Below are 23,424 nucleotides of genomic sequence, written 5' to 3' on the forward strand. Positions count from 1 at the left end.
AGGTCCTGGAGCAGGTCCAAAGGAGGCAAGTGGGCTGGTGAAGGGACTCGAGCACAGACCCTATGAGGAGAGGCTGAGGGAACTGGGGGTGTTGAGGCTGGAGAAGAGGAGGCTCAGGGAAGACCTCATCACTCTCTACAACTCCCTGAAAGGAGGTTGGAGCCAGGGGGGGGGTTGGGCTCTTTTCCCAGGCAACTCTCAGCAAGACAAGAGGGCAGGGTCTCAAATTGTGCCAGGGGAGGTTTAGGTTGGATATTAGAAAGAATTTCTTTATGGAGAGGGTGATCAGGCATTGGAATGGGCTGCCCAGGGAAGTAGTGGATTCTCCGTGTCTGGAGATATTTCAAAAGAGCCTGGATGTGGCACTCAGTGCCATGGGCTGGGAACTGCAGTAGGAGTGGATCAAGGGTTGGACTTGATGGTCTCTGAGGTCCCTTCCAACCCACCCAATTCTATGATTCTATGATCTAACAAACTAAGTCTCAAAGAACCCAAATTCAAAAAGCCCACAACCAGCAAGTAAAGATCCCCCTTTATCACACATATGCCAACCCCACAGACCAATCCTTGTTCCCAAAAGCTTTGGCACAGCTCCAGCCCAACAGACAGGCAATGCTTTCACTGACAAGCACCCACAGCCAGGTATGGCAGGACAATGTAGTGAACTCATCACTCAGCCTTCCCTTACTCCCTGGAGGCACACAGGGTACACCAGGCTCTGGCTGGCTACCCCAGTTTGCATGGAGTCTCCTTGTTATGGTGTATGTGGGAAGTAGAGAATTGGTGAGAGATTTCTCCCCGAGCTACTCAGTCATCACTTTATCTTTGAAATATGTTTGGATTTGTAACACTTAAAATGTCAGACAATGGTTAGAGCTTTCTACTCTTGTCACTTCTCCAGACACACTGTTGAGTTTAACATCTTTAAGGTTTTACATGTTTTTAGACCACAAACCTCAGCTTTGTCACCAGATTAATCCATTTATTTCAGGAAATTAACCTTCTTAAACTAGCTCCTTAGCAAAAAAAAAACCCAAAAGAAATAAGCAGTGGTACATCAGAGAGATGTACTCTCTCTTTTGCAGATGTACCTGCTTTTTTGTATAAGAGAAACTGCACTGGAGTTGATTCTTAGGGATTAGAAAAAACAAACCAACAAACCACAAAGCAACCAAACACAAAGAAAAAACACCCCACAGGTTTAGAAATCTACTGTGCTACTGAAATGTAAACAAAAGAACAATGACTTGCTATAAAACAACTGATGTAGGACTCCAAGAGGTGAGAACAAAGAGGCAACAGTTTGTGACAACCCAGCATCAAGAATTTTGAGGAATCACTTTGAGGAACTTGGAAGAATTTTTTAGTTTTGGAAGAACAAGATAAAAAAAAATCTCTCTCTAAAATCCTTAGAAAGCAATTTTTAATAGAAAGTAACTTTCAGAGATGTTAAAGCATGAAGTATTACTCAATTAGTGCAACTTCATCAGTAGCAATAAAAAGGGAGGATATGAATTTTGAGCCCAATACAAGAGGTGCTTGGTAATCCCAGGATTACCTTTCCACTGGTGCTCGTCGCCACTCAGATTCTGTCTCACCACCTCTTCTCCAGGAGCTTTCAGACTCCCTATCACCCCAACGAGATTCCTGTGTGCCAAAAGAAATGAGCAACATTCTGAATACTTTTAAGATTTTCAACATGTTAATTTACTCCTTTCAGAGCATAATTTGCCATTTCAAAATCGCTCATTAAAACTATAGAGAATACTGAATTATCAGGAGTTTTGAATATTCTATTTTCTCAACTGACTCATTTTATTGCCTCTATCAGAGCTTAGGAACAGTGTGTTTCCCCCTTTGTGCCCCATACTTTACTAGTAGATCAGGACATGCAAATACACTAAAAAGTTTATGAACAATAGCTACAGTGAACCACAGCTACCACCTGTTAACATAAAAAAGTGGTTCTAACAGTACCATTTGCCTGCTGCTTAATGACCACAGGAATAAATTAAAAAACTTGTTTGCTCTTGTTCTGAGTACCTCAGAGCACAGCACAGATGAGGTATTTGGCATTCACAGGTTGCTAAGATGCACAGCAGAGCAATAAGAATTTATTTCTTTTTTTAGTAAGGATAAAATGTCCCATTGATGGACAAAGCCAAACCACTAAAGCTATTTGGAACATAGTTGTTAATTCCTTTATTCCCCAAGAAGCAAATCAGGTAAGCCATATAAAATACCTGATTTCATATAATCACACAACCTCTTTATAGAAGAACACTCTGGTATTAAACTGCTCTTTGAAAAGTGGTTTTAGTTGTCAAAGTCCACCCTTCAGTATGGGGAAATTCACTGGTTGCACAAGATCTTGCATAGCCACCAACTTCATGAGTGTCTGCTCTCGAAATGACCCCAACAAACAAGGGTGAGCAAATAAAGAATCCCCAAACTGCAAATGTCATCTTTCATTGGCAGAGATTTCTACCAGATCTCCCTCAGAACCTGAGCCAGCATTTCCATAGAACCAAATGCCCACACCTAGGAGTACCTCTTATGTTTCCTGTAGGATTGGGATGATTGTTCCCCCATTACCTGTACATGTAAATGGGACTTAGCACACATCTCTTTTTTGTGTTTTATGTTATTGCATAGTTCTTTACAAAATATAAACCAATCCTTTTATGTTTAGTCTGGGAATTTTTCTTCAATATCTGGTCTTATTTCTGACTTTGGCATCAGTCACTACACTTACTTCCAGTACAGCCTTCCCTCTTTAGTCTGAAAATTTTATTCAATATTCTTTTTATTTGTTGAGTTTTTAAACAGTCTGGAGATTTAGCAGTTTGTTTTACTTTATTACTGAATTACAAATTTCAGATCCAGGGAGTGATCTTAAACCAAGTAACAAGAATTTAACTATTTATTAAATTAGCCACTTATGCTCCAACTTAAAACAACCCTTTCAACTATGATTTGCAATGCTACCACCTTCATGCAAACAATCTACAGTAGGAGCAGCCAAAAAGAACCCAAACTGTCAGGCACCACCTACCTTTCTCGAAAATGGGTCATCCAGACCTCTCCTTTCCTCTTCTCGACGACGCTCTCTTTCTTCAATCTCCAGTTCTCTTTGACGTTTTTTCTTCTCCAGTTCTTCCAGTTTTTTGACACGTTCCTGGTATTCCCGCTGCTCCTGCTCACGTTTCTCACGCTCAATGCGTTCCTTTTCCTCCCTCTCTACACAGTTGCAAATGTAAACAGAATTATTACTGATACAGATTTTGTTACTTTGCTGTATCCACAGAAAGGTTACAAAGTACAACCTCTCCCCCTTGACTCCTTAAGATGACAAACAAATTAATAAATACATAGATAATAGATGAATGAATGATGGAAAGAAAGGGAAGGGAAGGAAGGGAAGGAAGGGAAGGAAGGGAAGGAAGGGAAGGAAGGGAAGGAAGGGAAGGAAGGGAAGGAAGGGAAGGAAGGGAAGGAAGGGAAGGAAGGGAAGGAAGGGAAGGAAGGGAAGGAAGGGAAGGAAGGAAGGAAAGGTAGGAAGGGTAGGAAGGGTAGGAAGGGAAGGAAGGGAAGGAAGGGAAGGAAGGGAAGGAAGGGAAGGAAGGGAAGGAAGGGTAGGAAGGGTAGGAAGGGTAGGAAGGGTAGGAAGGGAAGGAAGGGAAGGAAGGGAAGGAAGGGAAGGAAGGGAAGGAAGGGAAGGAAGGGAAGGAAGGGAAGGAAGGGAAGGAAGGGAAGGAAGGGAAGGAAGGGTAGGAAGGGTAGGAAGGGTAGGAAGGGTAGGAAGGGTAGGAAGGGTAGGAAGGGAAAGAAGGGAAAGAAGGGAAAGAAGGGAAAGAAGGGAAAGAAGAAAGGAAGCAAGAAAGCAAGCACGCAAGAAAGAAAGAAAACTGAGGTATTTCACAGGATGCATTTAACTAACCCTGGAATCTGTTTTCTGGAAATATCCTAACTCTTGACAGCAGCAGGGAAAGGAACCCTCATATATCTATTAATGTGGCATCTTGGAACAACAGCTAGCAAGAAAAGGAGAGAAAATGTCCCAATACCTGTACATTAATTTGATGTGTAGGCCACTAATGTGCCAGCTAAAATATTGGTAACTATCTCAAGCATGGTAGAAAATCTTTTCCTTAGAAAAGGTCAAACAAAAAAAATCAACTAGCAGTGTCAGAAATTTGATAGTCAGGATTACTTGAGTTTTGTTTGCTTTTTAAACTTTGCATGACTACGAACTGATACCCAAAAATCTTCAGCCACCAAGTGACTGCTTGGACAGATATTTACCCTACAGGATGCCTATCATCTCTTCTGAAGCCTTCAAACAGGCTACTAAACAGAGCAACTCACAAAGGTGTTTGAGTCACTTAAAATTCTTGAATTCTCCATCTGACACTTAAGCTCCTTTTCTGTTTACTTTAAGATATGAACAAACAAGCAGACAAGCAGAACTTGAACTAAACGAAAAATCAACTCTTTGATTTTAGTCATTAGCATCTCTTTATCCCCTCCTTTATTTATGGGTGGGAAAAGGGGAGGTCATGAAGCATTCATTTTCCTTTCCTCCTATAAAGTTTTGCCTTCATAGAATCATAGAATTGGCTGGGTTGGAAGGGACCTCAGAGATCATCAAGTCCAACCCTTGATCCACTCCCGCAGCAGTTCCCAGCCCATGGCACTGAGTGCCACATCCAGTCTCTTTTGAAATATCTCCAGACACGGAGAATCCACTACTTCCCTGGGCAGCCCATTCCAATGCCTGATCACCCTCTCCAGAAAGAAATTCTTTCTAATATCCAACCTAAACCTCCCCTGGCACAACTTAAGACCGTGTCCTCTTGTCTTGTTGAAAGTCGTTTGGCAAAAGAGCCCAACCCCCCCCTGGCTCCAACCTCCTTTCAGGGAGTTGTAGAGAGTGATGAGGTCTCCCCTGAGCCTCCTCTTCTCCAGGCTGAACACCCCCAGCTCCCTCAGCCTCTCCTCATAGGGTCTGTGCTTGAGTCCCTTCACCAGCCTGGTTGCCCTCCTTTGGACCTGCTCCAGGACCTCAATATCCTTCCTAAACTGAGGGGCCATATGTAGTGCTGCACAGGTAAGCATTCAGAGGGTATGGAAAGGTACATGGTCTAACAGCAGTGAACACAGTTTTCACCACTGGCTGAAAGCGAAAAGACTTCCTCCAACATTGTGTAACAGGGAAACCTGAAGATCACTGCGTCCATGTCTGGAAGAGGTGGAGAACCCAAAGGATGAGATAACCACATTCTGAATGATACCTTTAAGCAGCTGCTCTTCTCGTAGCCTTTGCTCCTCCTCCTCCTTTTCCCTGTAGTAAGCAATGCGCCGCTCCTCTTTGCGCTGCTTCTTGCGCTCCTCCAAACGATTGCGCCTCTCTTCTGCCAACCTCTCCTGGAACTGCTTCAGCTTGTCCTGCAGCACACACAGCACAGGTGAGAACACCACTGGGGAAATGTCTGACACAAATGACTAAATAAAGCCCCAGAGAAACACAAACCAACTGCAACATACTAACTTTGCCCTCCTGGGAAACAACCTGATTGCCATTTTAACCTTTGCTGCAATACATTTCACACATGGGAAAACGTGTTATGCTCAGGAGACAACCAAAATGAACCATTTTAGTTCTTTTCTACTTAAATTACTACCTTACCAGTACCTAAAAAACATCACCTAAAATCACCTATATTTGTTACAAAGAATCATATTCAATTATTTAACTTATTTTAACATAATACCTCTTTTGCTGTTATTTTTTAAGCCAAATAATCACAGCCAGAAAGCCTCAGCAAATGTAAAATTTCCAATTAATAGAGCAAGGAACAAAGGCACAGCTCTTTCCCTGTCAGGGAAGTTCCAAATACCTGGACTATCAGAATGATTTCCAGATTCAGATTTAAAAAAAAAACCAACGTAATTATTTCTATTTCTCAGCTTCAATAATGTTGTTGGTATTATACCATCACTGCAGTAAGTGCAAGTGCCTGTAAAGATACAGCTGTACATCTGCTACCAAATGATCTCTTACTAATTGCTGCATTGAAAAAAAAAAAAAACAAAATTACCTTTTATTTTCCACCTAAACTATGCCAAAAGCTGTAAAAACCTGTAATATATCTAGGAACAAGAGCAAGATTATTTTAATTTATTTTAGTCAAAGTAGAAAATAACCAGCTTCATAATTCAGAACCACTCTAAGTACCAGTTTGTTTTCAGTTTTCATGAAGAAATCACTGGTGTTTTGTTCCTCACTTTAGGGGAATATTTTATTACAACACCATATTTCATACCTCATAAACTGTTCGTCGTGATGCTTTGAGCCTGGCTTCAAATAAATCTCTATCCTCCAACATCCTTGAGAGTCTGTTCTTGTGCTCCAGGGCTTTCTCACGCTCCAATTGCAAAGTGGTGATCTAAAAACAGGTAATGTACAAAGTGAAATCCTATTATGTGTTTGTGTTCAACCTAGCTCAGCCACTAGAAAGAGAAATTATCTTTTCCTCTTTCAGATTCGAGACAAAAGAGTGCTGTGCACTAAAATTTCAAAGAAACACTTTGTTCTTCTTAGGAACATAAAAAAATGGAATGGAAATAAATGGAATTTATCACCTTATTAAAAATTCTTACCCTTTCCTCTTCCTGTTGCTCCCACAGTTCCATGTCACGCACTCGCTGCTCCTCATATGCAGTCTTCATTAAAGGAATTTCTTCTAATCGTTTGGCTCTTTCAAAGTAGTCAATCTAAACACAGACACCACGCTCTTAGCTGGGCAGCATGCAGACAGCAAATCTGAAACACTCAATCTTCAGCATCTCCCCCAAAACAACCTTGATATCTTGGGATTTCCCCATCCTATCAGGTTATTTTACTGTTCCATGTTGGACCACACCAATGCTCCACCTAACCAAGGATTCACCTTCTCTTTACAAACAGTCCTCAATCTGACTCCAACATCAGTTACATTTAACACTTTCTACTTCACTGTCCCCTGCAGCTGGGACTCTCCAACATCAGCTGTTAGAACAGGGTACACTCTTAAAAACTGCTATCACATCCTAATTCCAGATGTCTTTCAGACACACTAATTTACACCAACATTTCCTACACAGAAGCCAATCCACTTATTTCTTCTTGGCCTCCTCTCAGACTTCCAGTTCAACCACATCCTTTTTGAGATAAAGTGACCAGAACTGCAGCCAGTGCTCAAGATGCAGAACCACTGAGTTCTCATTGCTAAGAATATTAAGTTTGGAACCTGTAATTTAATACACAAAAGCTAAAGACTGGGGAATTTTCCTTTCCCCTCTCCCTACACAAGGTATTTGATATTTATGTAAAATGACATTCAGTCAGACACTTCCTTTTAACCCACAGCTGCTAAGTCTTCTTTGGTGAACAACTCTGTAATAAGCTTTTTGGAAAATCCAACTCAGTTACACCAGCTCACCCCTACTCATGTTTGTTTTGACAACTTCAGAGACCTTCAAGAAGCAGCCCTTGGCTTCTTCAGCTGCACTGACACTTCCTGATAGTTTGTATCTACCCAGGTGACTACTGATTCTACTGGTTAACTTCCAGCTGCTTAGCCCAGTATCAGCATCAGGCTTACAGGTCTGCAGCACAGAAGATCCTCACTGGAAGCTTTTTCAATTAACTTGACACTTTCTAGTATCAAGCCACTTTTAAATGAACTGAATTACCAACAGTATCATGTAACTTCTGTTTCATTCTTGAATACTATCACAAGTTGTAACTTTCTATTTACTATGCCAAGATACTCCTCACACTTTTATGGTCACCCAAGTCTCAGACAGATGCTACTCTGCTACCTAGAAGGGCGCCAGCAGTGGAATTACCTCTGTTACAGTAAGGAATAATACAATTAATTAAATGTAGCTTCTTTGTCATGGCCTCACCTTAACACTTAACTTTCTCTGAACATTTTCCCATTACAGATTTTCCCACCTAAGACTCAGTTCACACACAGGTTAAGGGTGGGTCCATTTTCAAGACAACTCCATTAAAAAGAACATATTTGTGTAGAAAATCAGTTGGGTTTTTTTAACTCACTTAGCTTTTTTTTTTTTAGTTCTATATTAACATTTTCAACACTAATATTATAGAGGTGTGTGTACATATATACATATTATATATGTATATATATAACTCAACACCTGAGTTCAGCCTCTAGGCTAAAGTGTTGCATAAACACAGTTTTTGTACCCTTCCTACTTGGTACCTTTTTCTCCTGATTCTTCAGACGCTCCTGAAGTTCTTTCTTTTCTTTTTCAAGCTGTTCAACTTGTTTGGCCATTATGAAGTCAGGATCCAATTCTTCAAGATCCTACAAGTAAAGTTATCAATACAAAATAAAGCACTTTTTTTTTTCCCTGTTAAAAATGGGGTCTAATTTGTTCAAATTTCTCTGAAGTTTTCCCTTTAAATGGTAAACTTTTTGCACAGGAATCATTCTCAGTTTCTTCTTCTTTTCCTCTCTTCTGGGTAACTTTTATTATTTAAAAACTCTCTATTTTCAACTGACACACAGTCCAGGTAGAAAATGCACTCTGTTCTATTTTGTATTTCAGATAGTGCTCAAGCAACAAAGCAGGGGAGGGGGAAACAAACAGCAGGGACTTAATTCCTCCAGCTGAAAAAAAGGCCCTACCCAAACTCAGAATTAAGGTTTAGCATTGAGCAAATCCAATATTTAAGCGTCAGACTCTCATTTTTAGGAGAGGCTGTTTGTAAGACCAGTTACAGTACAAAAGCATTAAAGAACAGGAAAATCAGGTAACCTTCAAATGCAACATGAAAAGCATTAAAAAAAAAATAACTGAAAAATAAGCAGCCTACCTCAATATCAATGTCTTTAAATGCTTTGGCTCCCAGCTCAGTCTTCTTGATCTGCTCCAAGCGCTCACGAACAGTCTTCTTTTTGATTTGTTCATGCTCCTGCAGGATTCTCTCCTTCTCCCTTTCCTTGGCCTCCTGGCGCAGTCTCTCTTCCTCAGCTTTCCTCACCTTTTGCAACTCTGCCTCACGTTGCTCCAACTCCTCCTTTTCCCTCTGGATGTTCAGGCTCTCCAGGCGCTCCTTCCTCTCCTCTATTGTCTGACGACGCGCCAGGATACGCTGGTGCTCCTTCCTTGAGTTTTTCAGGAAGGCAGTGACTGCCAGCTGGTGCTGTTCTTCCTTCTCTTGCTGAATTTAAATAAAGAAGAAGACAGTGATGTGTGCAGCATCTCTTTAAAAAGGCAGAAAACACAGCAAGTTGTTGTCAGAGATAACTCAAAATTAATTTCACTCCCTGGAGTAGCCAACTGCATAAAACCACAACTTTCTGGCAAATCTGATCACCAGTGCACGTGGCATAACAAGGCAGTGTCAGCTGACTAGAACTGTGTGCAAATGGAGAAAGTTGGCTGTAAAAGACAATATTCTGCAATACATCTTAAGGGTGTGATAGTTTCACACTATTTTGTTTTTCTGCCCCAAAACACTGTACACCCAGATGTTAGAGATTTTTAAAGCTCTGAGTGAAATGCAGCTGAGGGGGTCAATCCTGTCTGTGTCTGCATGTGTCAGCAGGTATAGCAACACGTCCTGTATTTCACCAGGGACCTCTTGGGTTTGAAGTTTTGTTTTTTTCCAAACACACTGACATAAGAGATGAAAAAATGTAAAAAAAAAAAAAATTACTGTCTCTTTAACAATTTAGGTATAAACACTGCATATAAACCCACTTTTAATTAAATAATATAAAGCAAACTTATAGTCACTAGCATAAATTCTCCAATACTCTTTAAGCATCCCTCCTCACCACCCCACCTCTCTCCTCCAGAGAACCTTTACAGTTCTTTGCAGAGATTCATGCTGCAGACATGAGAAGGTGTAACTGTGCCAGCTCAGGAACTGCCTGCTTGAATCACTCCAGCAAGCAGCAGAGCACTGCAGCCCCATCAGCTCACTACACTCCCTCAAGTCATGCTGCTCTTGAAATGTGAGCTAGTTCAGAGGTATTTTTAGTAGTCTGTCTCTTCTAGGGCATTCAACAAGAAGACTGAAACATCCATGTTGTGTTACAGATCTGCAAGCATTTAAAGATAGATTGAGGTGCCAGAAACACAGAAATGAAATGTGTTAGATAAATCTAACAATTTTGTGAATTGTAACAAATTTGACAGAAATTAAGTGTCTAAAAAAATAGAAACTATTAACCTGAGTAGCAAAGGAAAAAAGGATATCAACTAGTTCTGTAGCTTGTCTAAACACACAGGTTGATACCAACCTTGATATTTTACTCCAATTTTACAAACTGAACTACTAGCAATTATGCCTCATTCAGCTAACTGTGCTCACATGTCAAGTGTTTGTCTTTTCCATTTATAAAGGAAAAAAAAATGTTTTTTCATTCAAACCAGTTATCTGTCTAATATCAATCACTCATAAAAGCTATTTAGAGGAAATATTTTCTCTTGAACACTATAAAACAGCTCATGTATACTCAAGCTAACATAAGTAAGCTAACAGGAATCATGATCCAGTCCTGCTTTGGTGTTTATATTTAAAATTACTACTTAGTATTTCACCCCATATAAAGAATCTAACATGGACATCTCACCATCAGCCTTTTTTCTGTATGGAAAAGTTCTCTTTTACATTTGCTATGATATCATTCATAAACATTAAAAAAAAAAATTACCACTGCTCTTTTTAAGAGAAGTGAAGTTTTAACTTGCCACAACCAAAGCATGCCAGAAATCTGAGAGTGAGCCAGACCTGGCTCCTACAGGGCTCTGCAGAACCTGAAATGTGAGCTCATGGGTGAGTCTGACCTTGAAGCCAACAGCCCCAGTGATGAGGACAGGGAGTGACCAGGACAGCTCTGTTCTTGGGCTGTGGGATCTTTTGTTCACACCTTTAAGCTATGAAGTTACATTCCATGTTCTTCACAACAGTGGTTTCTCCAGGAAGGATAAAAGAAAGCAGGCTCTTGGATTTTCAAGGATGCATGCAAAATTTTAAACAAATCCTAGGCCTGCAGGCCAATCTATAGGTAGGTTGTTACTCAGTGTATCCTAGACCTGGTATTTGCAAGGCTGGTAATTTAAACTCAGGCCTCCTGTGTACATTTTGACATGATTTTATCTATGGCCAAACACTAACTAGGCTGACTGATTTAAGACTGATTTATCCACAAGAACAAACAGCTGACCACCACCAGCCTGAAAACAAACAGGCAAACAAAACTACATGAAAAGGCACACCTAGTCTGAGAAAAGTTATTCATTAAAATAGAAGAGCTTTGATACAACATTTAGAGTTATTAGCTTACTTTGCTACTTAATCCACAGGATATAAATGGAGCCCACTATCATCATTACACTACAGCACAGATTGTTACCACAATGCTCTGAAAAACAGAGCAACACAAACCTAAAAAAGCAAGAATCTCTCTCTGCTCAAACCCTTGCAATGCCATCTTAGGTTAATCATTATCTAGCTCAGTGCCTTTACTATGTGAAGGAAAGGTAAACCAAGTAACTCCTCAGTGCAGATAACCTCATGAATTCCAACCAGGCTTCTCTGGCAGAACCAGAAAATACAGATACATTAGACCAGGGAAGCAGGTAACAGATGCAGAAGCATCCTTTGCCATAAATAAATATGTTAGTGGTACCCTACATAACACCTCAAGGATCAGTTATTGGTTCTGAGGGGGGGGTGTAGGGGCAGCAGTAACAATACTGATAACTACTGATAACCACTACATTGAAAACAAATTACTAGAAGGAGCAGTTGATCAGAAAAGCAAAAATTAACCAAAAAGCACCAGATAAACATCACAAAATGCATTTGGGGCAAATGTCAGAATGTGTCAAAATTTTCTGAAGACTCAGAAAGACTTACCAGTAAGTGAGGAGGCTTAATGACTGCAAGAGCCTTAGCCAGAGCTGAGGACATGGCAGTGAGCTGGTTCCTGATTTGCTCAGAAGGCATACTCTGTAGCTGAGGGCCTAGGGGAGCATCTTCTCTAGTACTGTAATTCAAATCTGAGCCAAAACTCAGGGTCCGGGTGCTATGGTCAAGGCGAACCTTGGGGGAAAAAAAAAAAAGGGGGAAGAAAAGGATTGTTTTATTTATTAAACAATTTCTCTGGAGCTCTGCCTATGACCAATGTAAGTCAACAGAGGCTCTGAGCAAAAATTACTTCATTAAAAATAAATCTAGCTATAGCAGACCATGAAAAATGACAAATTAGAAAAAAACTTTAACTTTAATTAATTAACTCAGCTTTAGCTAAAAAACCCTAAATAGATAATTAATAAGTAAACTCAACTGGAAACTACTTGTATCTCTACACCAGCTTCAACATTTCATTAGAGGCTGTCGTTCATTCCATACAGACAACTCTACCAGCAACGCTATCTTCAACCACAGAGTTTTATTTCAGTCACTTGGTCAGACAAAACCCAACATCAGCAAGGGTTAATTCTTCAGTCTTGCACAAGTAACCCACTGTAGTCTCAAGCTCACATCCCTGCTGGTTCAGATTTGCTTCAGGATATTCTGGACTAAATGACAGGCTCACAGGGCAAGGTTCAGCAAATTTTATTTTGTCAGCTCTTAATTTAGTGTCACGTGCATCTTTTACTCTGTTTAGTATCTCCAGCTATCTGAACCAATAGTCTTTCCTGGGATCAATGAACACCAGTTAGTTTCCAACCATGGAATTACAGGTGAATCCACCCACCATTCCACAGAGATCTTTTTACAGCACTTACTTGTAAGTCACAATGTCTGGCTGCATCAACAATATTGCGTTCCAGCTGGAAAGCATCAACAAAAGGAACCAGAGCAGTCAGACGGGAAAACTCAATGCTCTGATAAATCTGGGCCACCTGTGTGTGAAGAGAAACATCAGGGATTTTTCCTAATTAAAAAAGATCAGACACAGAAGTTGTTGTAGCTGTGCAAGCTCTAAAGCTAACTTACTAAATCATCAATAAATGGGTGTATACATATTAATACAATTAAAAATACTCTTTCAGGATTGTATTTCTGTACTGTATGCAAAATTAACCTGAGATAAAAGCCACTCCTGAATGTCTTCTTTGTATGAAGGAGACTGGCAGCAGTAACTACAAACAGCTATGCTGCTAATTAGCCTTCAACCATTTCTTTAGCACATCAGAAATAACACTGCTCGTCACTTGTAAAGAAAGCAGGTCAATGAAATGTGCATTTTATAAAACACCTAGACACACAAGAGAGTGAAAACTAAATACCTCACCCAGACCTTAATCCAAAACGTTTAAAGAAATGATGAATTAACTAAAAACTCACACCTGTAACAAAGAAAAACCAGACAGGAGGTTGTGCCCCTGTATGCAACCACTGCTAAGTACAGCTGTGATGGCTGTACTGAAATAACGTACAAACCTGAAAACACAGGTTATATACTTGAAGAAATATTTCAACATCGTAAAGGTCTCCTATTTGATGGGAAAAAAACTACTTCAGCATGGAAGTTTCCAACTTCAGTGTTGTTCCACAGCACGTTCTAACTTATGTACAATTACAAACACACATTTATTTTTATCCATACCTGCTGCAGAAGGCGCAGAATCGTGTTGTTCTGCAGGTGAGGGACATACAGCTGCAGTTCAGGTTCCTTTTCAGCTTGGTCTTTCACCCAGTTCAGAACCTATCAAAATTCTGCAAAGTTACTCTATCTGCATCAACCCTTCAAAACTTCAACATTAAAGCAAGAGGCACAGTTCTTAAACACTTCTGGTTTAAAGAAGTAAACAACAGAACTTCTGTGCAAACACAACATTGTTTTACTGAAGTGTATCATTAGATCAGAACACTTTTATTTATCATGGATTGCCAACATTTTTTGTGTGAAGGTGACTGACAGTACTGGCAACATTTACCACACTGCTAATTTACCTTCAAGTTATTTTTTGCACCTCAAGTTTCTTTGTTCCCACCATCAAGAAGATGATGTGCTTCAAAAACATCAAAGAACAAGAACAAAGAAAAAGAACATGATGTGCTTCAGAGATTTCAGAATTTACATTAACCTCATCAACAGCTCTCAAGCTGTTTTATCTCCCTGTATTTTATATCTCTGTATTTTCATAGTAAATACCAATGAGTAAAATACTCATTGGTGTAGATTTCCACTTCCCACACAACTCACCTGCATGCACTGGGATACGTGCACACAAACAGTGCTCTCAATTCTGTATCTTTAAATAAAACTTAGGTTTATAACTTCTCCACAAAGAAGACCACCTAATTAATACATTCCCAAAATTTTGTTACTTTAACAGAGGCCCAGAGAATAGCACCTTAGAGACCAGAATGAATTCTCCTTCTATTTCAATAATCTGGTCTAGGTCCTGGAGCAGGTCCAAAGGAGGCAAATGGGCTGGTGAAGGGACTCGAGCACAGATCCTATGAGGAGAGGCTGAGGGAGCTGGGGGTGTTCAGCCTGGAGAAGAGGAGGCTCAGGGGAGACCTCATCACTCTCTACAACTCCCTGAAAGGAGGTTGGAGCCAGGGGGGGGTTGGGCTCTTTTCCCAGGCAACTCTCAGCAAGACAAGAGGGCAGGGTCTCAAGTTGTGCCAGGGGAGGTTTAGGTTGGATATTAGAAAGAATTTCTTTACTGAGAGGGTGATCAGACATTGGAATGGGCTGCCCAGGGAAGTAGTGGATTCTCCATGTCTGGAGATATTTCAAAAGAGCCTGGATGTGGCACTCAGTGCCATGGGCTGGGAACTGCAGCGGGAGTGGATCAAGGGTTGGACTTGATGATCTCTGAGGTCCCTTCCAACCCAGCCAATTCTATGATTCTATGATATACCAGATGTTAGTCACATGTAATTGTAATGGAATTTGACCAAATTAATCTTATCACTGAAAATTCTGGCAACAGAGAAAGCTACCTGGTATTTACCACAGATCAATACTCAAATAACAGACCAATGACAATACAAACAGAGCTACAAAACTTACCTTGCTGACACGGCTACATAACTTGAGGGGGTGAAAGTCTACTTCAAGCCAGTTGTAAAGGTCTTTCACTTCTGGAACAACATACTGCACTACGTTGAACCTCACCTACAGTCAACAAACAAAATGAAACACAAACCAAAGAGTTCAAAATAAACATAGTATTAATAAATAATGCTTCCAGCATTTTACATTCAAGAAGTTAAATAGGCACCACATGTACCTTCTGATACAGGATAGTACTTTTTCACTACAGCATTCTTAATTGCAGCAACAATAACTCCAGGCTGTACCACTGAGCTATTTGTATTTAGAAGTGGAAAAATGGACAAAACCACACAAGCAAGACCCAAATTTAGACTAGAGTATAACCCTAAGCTTATTAGCCAGTTGTAAGACACAAGTCCCACTACACAGATGTAGGCCTGCATCCAAACTAAAACCAGACACACCTCAGTTCATCAGTAAACTTACCAAGTCTTAAAGTGTGTTTTTAGGGCAAACTGGAGAGGTAATAGAAGTAGCATTGCAAACTGTTAACTGAACTATGAATGTAATGCATGCAAGTGACTGGAAGAAATTCAGATATCCTCTGAAAATGACTGAATGCCTTATTTGTATATGGGTATTTGGGAAGATCTGATGATACACAAGTGTAGCCTCCCTTCAAATGAGACACAAAGATGTTTTCATAGTCACTCAGGTCCTTACAATCTGCTATTTGTTATCTGGCTTGTGGTTATCTGAAATATATTTAGGACAGAAAAATAAATACTAGGTTCAGTTAATTACACTGCACCTCAGAGCAGGGAAAACCCCGAAGTTCTGGCTCATAACTCCTTTCAGACCTCTCAAAACAACATTTGTGACATAAATGGACAATACAGAATCTGACTTGTTAAGCACACAAGCATTTAGGCCTCCCCTATTGCTGCCATTTCCAAACAGTCCTTCTCATCAATCTGACATGTTAACACTCTACTGTAAGTCACACCATTAAGCATAAAGCTGGTTTAATTCTTAAACCATTGTCCCATAACTAAGCACAGTGCTAAGTTATGTGCTCCGTTTTCCAAGGAAAACTATCACCAAAAGAGGACTCAGCATTTAAAAGCTGCTCATCTGACCACCACCACCACCACCTACCATATCGTTGATGAGACTGCCACGAGTAGGTGGAGCCTGCAGACCCAGCAGGGTTGCCAGACGCCGCTGCTTCTCCACAATGATGCCATCCATGTCCAGGAGACGGGCGATATCCGTTCTCTCGGGAGTAATGGGGATGGAGAGAGTGGCCAAAAGGACACGAGTGGACATCCTGTTGACAAAGCACAACCACAGAAGGTGAAGTGCAAGACAGAACTAATTAATTCTTTGCATGTACGTGGCAATGAGTAGCATTTGTGATGCAGAACTGTAAAAATACCATCAGTGACAGAAAAGATGCGCAGTGCAGGGTAAGGGTGCAGACTGCAGTGCTTTTCCACAACCAAGGGAGAGATTTTGATAACATCTTTTCACTACTTACTTCTGTGTGCATACACATTTATACAAATTATAAAGAAATTTAATATCAAATTACTACAAAACAATGGAAACAGCAGAAAGCAGCACCTTGGAAACATTTATTTTAGCTGCAAACCCACACCAGCTACTTTGATTGCATTGATTTTTTAAAATTGCTGTGCAACCCAGAGGTACCTTTTGATATAACAAATTACAGGTAAATATTTAAATTCTGACCTTAGCAGCCAGATGAAAAGGAATATAAACACTTCCCCAGAGTATTTATTCCCACCAGGTTCTGAATTCTAAAAGCCTGCACACAAACTGCAAGAGGTCAATGCAGCCAATAACTCTGTGTGACTCAAAAGCCTTGCCAGTATCACAGCTGTTATCAAAAGAATAAAGACCACTTGGCCACACAGACTTTTCTACATTAAGAAAAAAACCTATGCTAGTTCTAGTGAAATGATGCAAAGTAAATCCCACCACTCAGAAGACAAAAAGGAAGAAAACACAGATATTTATTACCTTGCCTAGCTTTCCAGTCAGCAACAGAGAAGGAAGTTTAAGCAAGGTGCTCCTGATGTTTACATTATTTCCACTGTAGTTTTGTGAAACACCCTCCTTGCTCTAAGTTTCTTTTTGGTGCAATTAGCAGTGGCCACTTTAAGCAGGGCTGCTCACAACCACCAGATCACCTGCTTCTTTTGGGGTACAATTTATATTTCTTTTTGAACTGTGGAGCTAACAACAGAACCTAAGATGACATGAAGGATCTTTGCCCACCTCTGCATCTCCTCCTGCGTGAGATTCTTCCGCATTTCCCTTGACAAGTGGTAAAGTCTGTGAAGTGTGGATGCATGAAAAAGAGCATTTCCTGATTTCCAGAAGACAGTTGAAACTTTGTGATAGTAATTTGCCATCAGTTGTGGTTTGGGTGGTTTCTTAGACAGTGCAAATAGCCCATGAATATCCTCCACTGCTTTGAAAGCTTCCTAAAAACAAACAAAAAAACCAAATAATCCACTTTTAAGAAGTTTTCCACAACATCCAAAAGAGAGAAAGAAAACATGTTAAGGATATCTAAAAAGCTGTACTATGAAGTTGAAAGACTAATATATTTGATACCACTGAAGGCTTTAATCCTCAGTTTTGCTGGCTACATGAAAGGACAGACTACTTTCTTATAAGAAAATTACTTGAATATACTGCAAATCCATTCACTACCTGCTCAGAATTTGGTTGTTAACAATTTGCATAATTTTTTGAAAACCATTTTTCTTTTCCCCAATTTTCAAGCTATGAACCAAGAGAAAAGAACAAGTAACAAAAATGAAATTCTTTCACAATTAACACAAATTGTACTCTTTACTGGTTCTACCACTTTGCATAGAAACATTTTTGTGATCAAAAATGGGTATAGTTTCTCTAAAAGTACACATAATGCCTTTACAAGTGATTATGTACATCCATTTAATGGAAACAACACACAGACAACATTCTCCAAATTCACAAAACCCCACAAAAATTGTAAAAAAACAAATATTGTAAAACATTGGCTTTTTAAGGAATTTGGCATTGTAGAAGCTAGAAAAGCAATGCACCTCTTAAAAAATTTGCCTTGATAGCACCCTCACTGCCTAGACAATAACCAAGACCAGGCTGGATGGGGCTTGGAGCAACCTCTAGTGGGAGGTGTCCCATAGCAGGGGGGTGGAACTAGAGGATTTTAAGGTCCTTTCCAATCCAAACCAGTCCGTGATTCCACAATAACTCAACCAGCAGTGCTGGGGCTCTAATAAAAGCCTGTAGCATTTACCAACCCCTTCTCAGTGACCTAGTCCACAGGAACTCAAGATGGCAGACGTGAAGGTACCAGGTTTAGGAAGGATACTGAGGTCCTGGAGCAGGTCCAAAGGGCCAACTGGGCTGGTGAAGGGACTTGAGCACAGACCCTATGAGGAGAGGCTGAGGGAGCTGGGGGTGTTGAGGCTGGAGGAGGCTCAGGGGAGACCTCATCACTCTCTACAACTCCCTGAAAGGAGGTTGGAGCCAGGGGGGAGTGGGCTTTTTCCCAGGCAACTCTCATCAAGACAAGAGGGCAGGGTCTCAAGTTGTGCCAGGGGAGGTTTAGGTTGGAGATTAGAAAGAATTTCTTTCTGGAGAGGGTGATCAGACATTGGAATGGGCTGCCCAGGGAAGTAGTGGATTCTCCATGTCTGGAGATATTTCAAAAGAGACTGGATGTGGCACTCAGTGCCATGGGCTGGGAACTGCAGCAGGAGTGGATCAAGGGTTGGACTTGATGATCTCTGAGGTCCCTTCCAACCCAGCCAATCCTATGATTCTACCATCACTAACTTCTCACTTCCTCAACTCAAAATTAATTCGGCCACGTTACCATTAAGTACTACCAGCAGAAGCTTGGTTTGAAATGCTATGCAGGAACATCAAACTAAGTATTGGATGTACACATAGTACCACATTCTAGATATCCAACTTTATTCTTTAGCTATTACACTGTCTTTACCTTGTTGTTTATACCACGAAACCTGCTCTGCGTGGAACAGATCCTGGAAAGGTTGAAGACTACACAGTGTGGTTACAGGAGCCCTGCTGCCTACCTGCCACAGCTCCATGCTAATAGCACTGTCCAGCTGCACCAGCCTGGTCTCCAGGTGCATGGACTGGCTGTCAGGATTGTTGAGGTTGATTGCTGTGCTTTGGTTATGGTGACGCTGGATCTGCCCCAAATGCATCCGCAGGTTATCGCAGAGCTTCCGGAACTCAGCCTTACGGGTGTACTGCAGGCAGAACTTAAAAGCTGCAAAAAAATGAGCAGTGTAAATTAAGAATGCTGACTAAGGGTGACTTCATGACAGCTCTAAATGGGATTCACACCTGTAAACAGGCACGTTTTACAGAATCCTCATTGACAGTCCACAAATGTATCAAACAAGATGCAGTTTGTCACCGGGATGATGCAGAGCACTTCCACCCTGACCCTGAAATATGAAGATGCTTCTACAGAATTAAGGTAAAGAGCAAAGGGAGTTCTCTGACACTCCCTAAAAATGTTCCAATTTATGCAGTGAATCTGGATTTTATTTTGAATTAAGAGCAAGTAAGAGTTTGTGAATGGCTCATCTGGCTTTGTTAAAATGTGGGAAAAAATTCTTAAGTAATCTGCACATAGAAAAGTTAAATGAAGCTTGAAAACAACTGGAAATGGCTCAAAAAAAAAAGAAATCACCTTTGACCTCATAGTTCCCCTCAAAAATCTGTGTTAGCCTTGCCTGTCATTCTGAAAATTCTATGCAACTCGACCAGAAACAGCCATAAAAAGAACTCTTGACACAGTAGCAGAAAGACTTAAATACACTAAAGCACCTGGACTCATATGACAGTCATCTTGCCTGCACACTTTGGATCCATGGTTAAAAATCTAAGATTTTTTCTCAAATATATAGAGCCTTAAAAATGTATTAAAAAAGCAAAAAAAAAATTATGTTCATCCCTGACCCTTGAGAAGCAATTAAACTGTAAATATTCATTCTTATAAATCAAATTTTTGCAGAATAATACTAGAAAGAATATTAGACAATTTCTTAGTATTTTCCACATAACATTCTGCTAATTTATGTCTGTGTCAAAATTTTAAGGTAATAATGTTACAGCACCCTTGTGTGTGCACTACTTTTTGAAGTCAGATGACTGGCCACTGGTACCATTCTGGGTAGCAAAGTGAAAAACACAACTGACTTCAAACAGTAACTTAGAAAGAATAAATACAAAGCACCACTAATTCTCATATTCTCAGTATGTCCAGGGAAAAGTAACTTTTCCTTGCAAGTTCTGTTACAGAGTCAAGAAACCTCAGCAATTTTAAGGAACCTCTGTAATTTTAGGAATAGTATGTGTGTACATAGATATATTTAAGAGATTGACACATTTCCAACTCTGAAGCAGCATTCAAATAGAAATAACATTCCAATTTCTAGTTTTGAGCTTCCCTTTTCTCAGCTCACCTTGCTGTGCAATGTCATGGTAGAGACGTTCCACCCGAGAGTTATTTCGGAGAAGATCTAAACATTGTCTGTAGGATTCCCACAGGAATTTAACCCAGGGGGTCAAAAGCAGCCGGTCAGTACGATCCTGAGTGTCTTCTCCACTTACAGCACTCAAAAGAACACTGGAGTTGGAGCAGGAAGGGGAAGGGGTAAGGAAAAAAAAAACAAAAAAAGGGTTAATTCCCTGAAATTCTCACCATTTTTTCTAATCAAGATCTAAGTTGAGATCAGACGAAACTGAACAGCAAATTATTGCTGAGAAGCCCATCTCTTACTTTCAAATTGGTCCCTTAGACTTCTCCCTTTTTCTTTAAAAGATTCAGGTAACTTTCCTTGCTGTTAAGTTTCAAACTTCGGCCCCTGCACATATGACTGACATGTAAAAGGTCCAGGTGAGAGATGTTGGGAGGAGTTTTTGCATCCTTCACAAGTAAGCCAAAGAGAATCAATTTCAGGATTTCCACCTTTCCTCTTCTACCTGGGAGGTTCATACTGTACCTTTCAGAATCAAATACCACTGTCTACTCTAATACTTTGGCTTGACAGGAAGCTGAACAGGAGCCAGCAGTGTGCCCAGGTGGCCAAGAAGGCCAATGGCATCCTGGCCTGGATCAGGAACAGCGTGGCCAGCAGGTCCAGGGAAGGGATCCTGCCCCTGTGCTCAGCCCTGGTGAGGCCACAGCTTGAGTCCTGTGTCCAATTCTGGGCCCCTCAGCTTAGAAAGGAGATTGAGGTGGTGGAGCAGGTCCAAAGGAGGCAACCAGGCTGGTGAAGGGACTTGAGCACAGATCCTATGAGGAGAGGCTGAGGGAGCTGGGTGTGTTGAGGCTGGAGGAGGCTCAGGGGAGACCTCATCACTCTCTACAACTCCCTGAAAGGAGGTTGGAGCCAGGGGGGGGTGGGCTCTTTTTCCAGGCAACTCTCAGCAAGACAAGAGGGCAGGGTCTCAAGTTGTGCCAGGGGAGGTTTAGGTTGGAGATTAGAAAGAATTTCTTTCTGGAGAGGGTGATCAGCCATTGGAATGGGCTGCCCAGGGAAGTAGTGGATTCTCCGTGTCTGGAGATATTTCAAAAGAGACTGGATGTGGCACTGAGTGCCATGGGCTGGGAACTGCAGCAGGAGTGGATCAAGGGTTGGACTTGATGATCTCTGAGGTCCCTTCCAACCCAGCCAATTCTATGATTCTACGATTCCCTGCTTGCAAGAACTTTCTTTCTAGTCATCAGCAATGCTGCCCAGGAGAGCTCACTTCTTACTGACATTTAACAAAAGGGTGGTGTGTCTTAGGATCTACAGACATTGAGAGCTACAATGCTTACATAAAGAGTTATCAAATCCTTTAAAAATTCTGATATGAAAAACATGCTTAAAGATGTCAGAGGTTATGATAATCTGCCATTTAGTGGCCATAACTGCATTCCCTCACTCAGAGAAACAACACTGGAAAAGGTTGTTGAGATTTAGAGACAAATTCAGTGCTAGGGCCCACGTGATCCCATCATCTTCACCAGTAGCTTCATCTTTAAAATCCTTTAGAACTTTGCTTATAACAAATTCTCAGCTCTTGTCACTCCTTTCTATTACACTGCTTCTACTTTACTTGAATATTAGTACTACATGCAGTATTAAAGATTACATTTCACTAGTGCCTTCTCCAAGAGATCAAGCAGTGAATCCAGCAAAAAAGTAAGAAAAGTCTACAAAACAGACCCTAAAAAACACTAAAGGAACCATGGTTGTTCAGATAAAGATGTATGACTGAAAAAACATTTTCTAGGCCTCATTTACACAAAAGAGAACAAGGAAAAGAGTGCTCAGTCGACCTTCAATGTCCTCCATCAGTGGGATTCCTGTCACAAAGACTATTTCAGCCACTGAAGTAACACAAATGGCACTGTCATCCTGGAAGAGCTACTGAAGACAGGTCTGTAACCTTCTCATTTTTTGCCACCAGTGAGTTCCCAACACCCACCCACCAGAGAGCCTTGCTGTTACATGTAAATCAACAGCTACTCCATGTCTTTGTGACTTTTATTTGACTGCTATAACTATCCCTCACAGTTGCCTACACAAGACAAAATGCCCTCCACTTTGATAATTTATTCCAATTTTCTATCATCAGTAGATGTAACTTCAACTATTTTAGTCTCTGTGCCAAGATTTTACCTGAATGAATCCCCACTAACTTCACTCTTGCTTCCTATCTCCTTTTGTCACTCTATGTCCTCAGTTTCTCACTGGTCACAGTCAGTCCTCTTCCAATTCAACTGGTATGGATGGTACCAGCAGCTTTACTTTTCCCTAGTTTAGATCTCTGTGATTTCATAAATCTAAACAATTAAATTAGCAAATAAAATTCTAATGTAATCAGATGCCACCTCCCCTTCTGCTGGATTTTATGTTTAACTCCATGTACTACTTCCTTCAAAACTTAAACCACAGACCTGGATGTTATTACAATCAAGATAACACCCCATCAGCAATTGTTCAGACCACTACTGAGTCCTACACACGGGTGAGAAAACACAACTGCTCAGATGGGGAGCTGCAGAGCTTTAGTACCCAAAATATCTGCTGATATTTTTAAAAACTCCAGGACAGAAATTATCCTGTCATCCAACATGAAAGAAAGCTAAATCCTCTGTTCTCCTCAAACAGGGTTATTTCCATGCTCTAAAAACCTTCCTCTTTTATTCCAGAATCAATATGCTTACAAAAGTCAGTATCTTCAGACCACACCTAGGATGCCCAACCTCAACTCAACTCAGAATTTCACCACAGTT

The 23,424-nt window shown here is 40.7% G+C and overlaps 1 protein-coding gene and 1 non-coding gene across 4 annotated transcripts in view; both read right to left on the reverse strand.

Moving 5' to 3' along the window:
- Positions 1–23,424, reverse strand: part of EIF3A (eukaryotic translation initiation factor 3 subunit A) — a 34,503-nt gene that overhangs the window by 5,913 nt on the left and 5,166 nt on the right. For all 3 annotated transcript variants that reach the window (XM_030453763.1, XM_030453761.1, XM_030453762.1), the window contains exons 4-18: positions 20,600–20,763; positions 19,196–19,395; positions 17,358–17,566; positions 16,212–16,383; positions 15,069–15,173; positions 13,650–13,748; positions 12,826–12,942; positions 11,951–12,136; positions 8,894–9,241; positions 8,277–8,381; positions 6,664–6,777; positions 6,327–6,449; positions 5,295–5,448; positions 3,056–3,240; positions 1,559–1,647 (exon numbers count right to left, since the gene is read on the reverse strand). In XM_030453763.1, coding sequence (XP_030309623.1) covers positions 1,559–1,647; positions 3,056–3,240; positions 5,295–5,448; positions 6,327–6,449; positions 6,664–6,777; positions 8,277–8,381; positions 8,894–9,241; positions 11,951–12,136; positions 12,826–12,942; positions 13,650–13,748; positions 15,069–15,173; positions 16,212–16,383; positions 17,358–17,566; positions 19,196–19,395; positions 20,600–20,763 — 2,370 coding nt within the window. The remainder of the gene's footprint in view (positions 1–1,558; positions 1,648–3,055; positions 3,241–5,294; positions 5,449–6,326; positions 6,450–6,663; positions 6,778–8,276; positions 8,382–8,893; positions 9,242–11,950; positions 12,137–12,825; positions 12,943–13,649; positions 13,749–15,068; positions 15,174–16,211; positions 16,384–17,357; positions 17,567–19,195; positions 19,396–20,599; positions 20,764–23,424) is intronic.
- LOC115598560 lies at positions 13,154–13,286 on the reverse strand. The gene has a single exon (XR_003987729.1). It is a non-coding gene; the product is annotated as a small nucleolar RNA SNORA19 (small nucleolar RNA).

The sequence above is a fragment of the Calypte anna genome, chromosome 6 (genome assembly GCF_003957555.1).
Source record: "Calypte anna isolate BGI_N300 chromosome 6, bCalAnn1_v1.p, whole genome shotgun sequence".
Classification (NCBI taxonomy): Eukaryota; Metazoa; Chordata; class Aves; order Apodiformes; family Trochilidae; genus Calypte; species Calypte anna.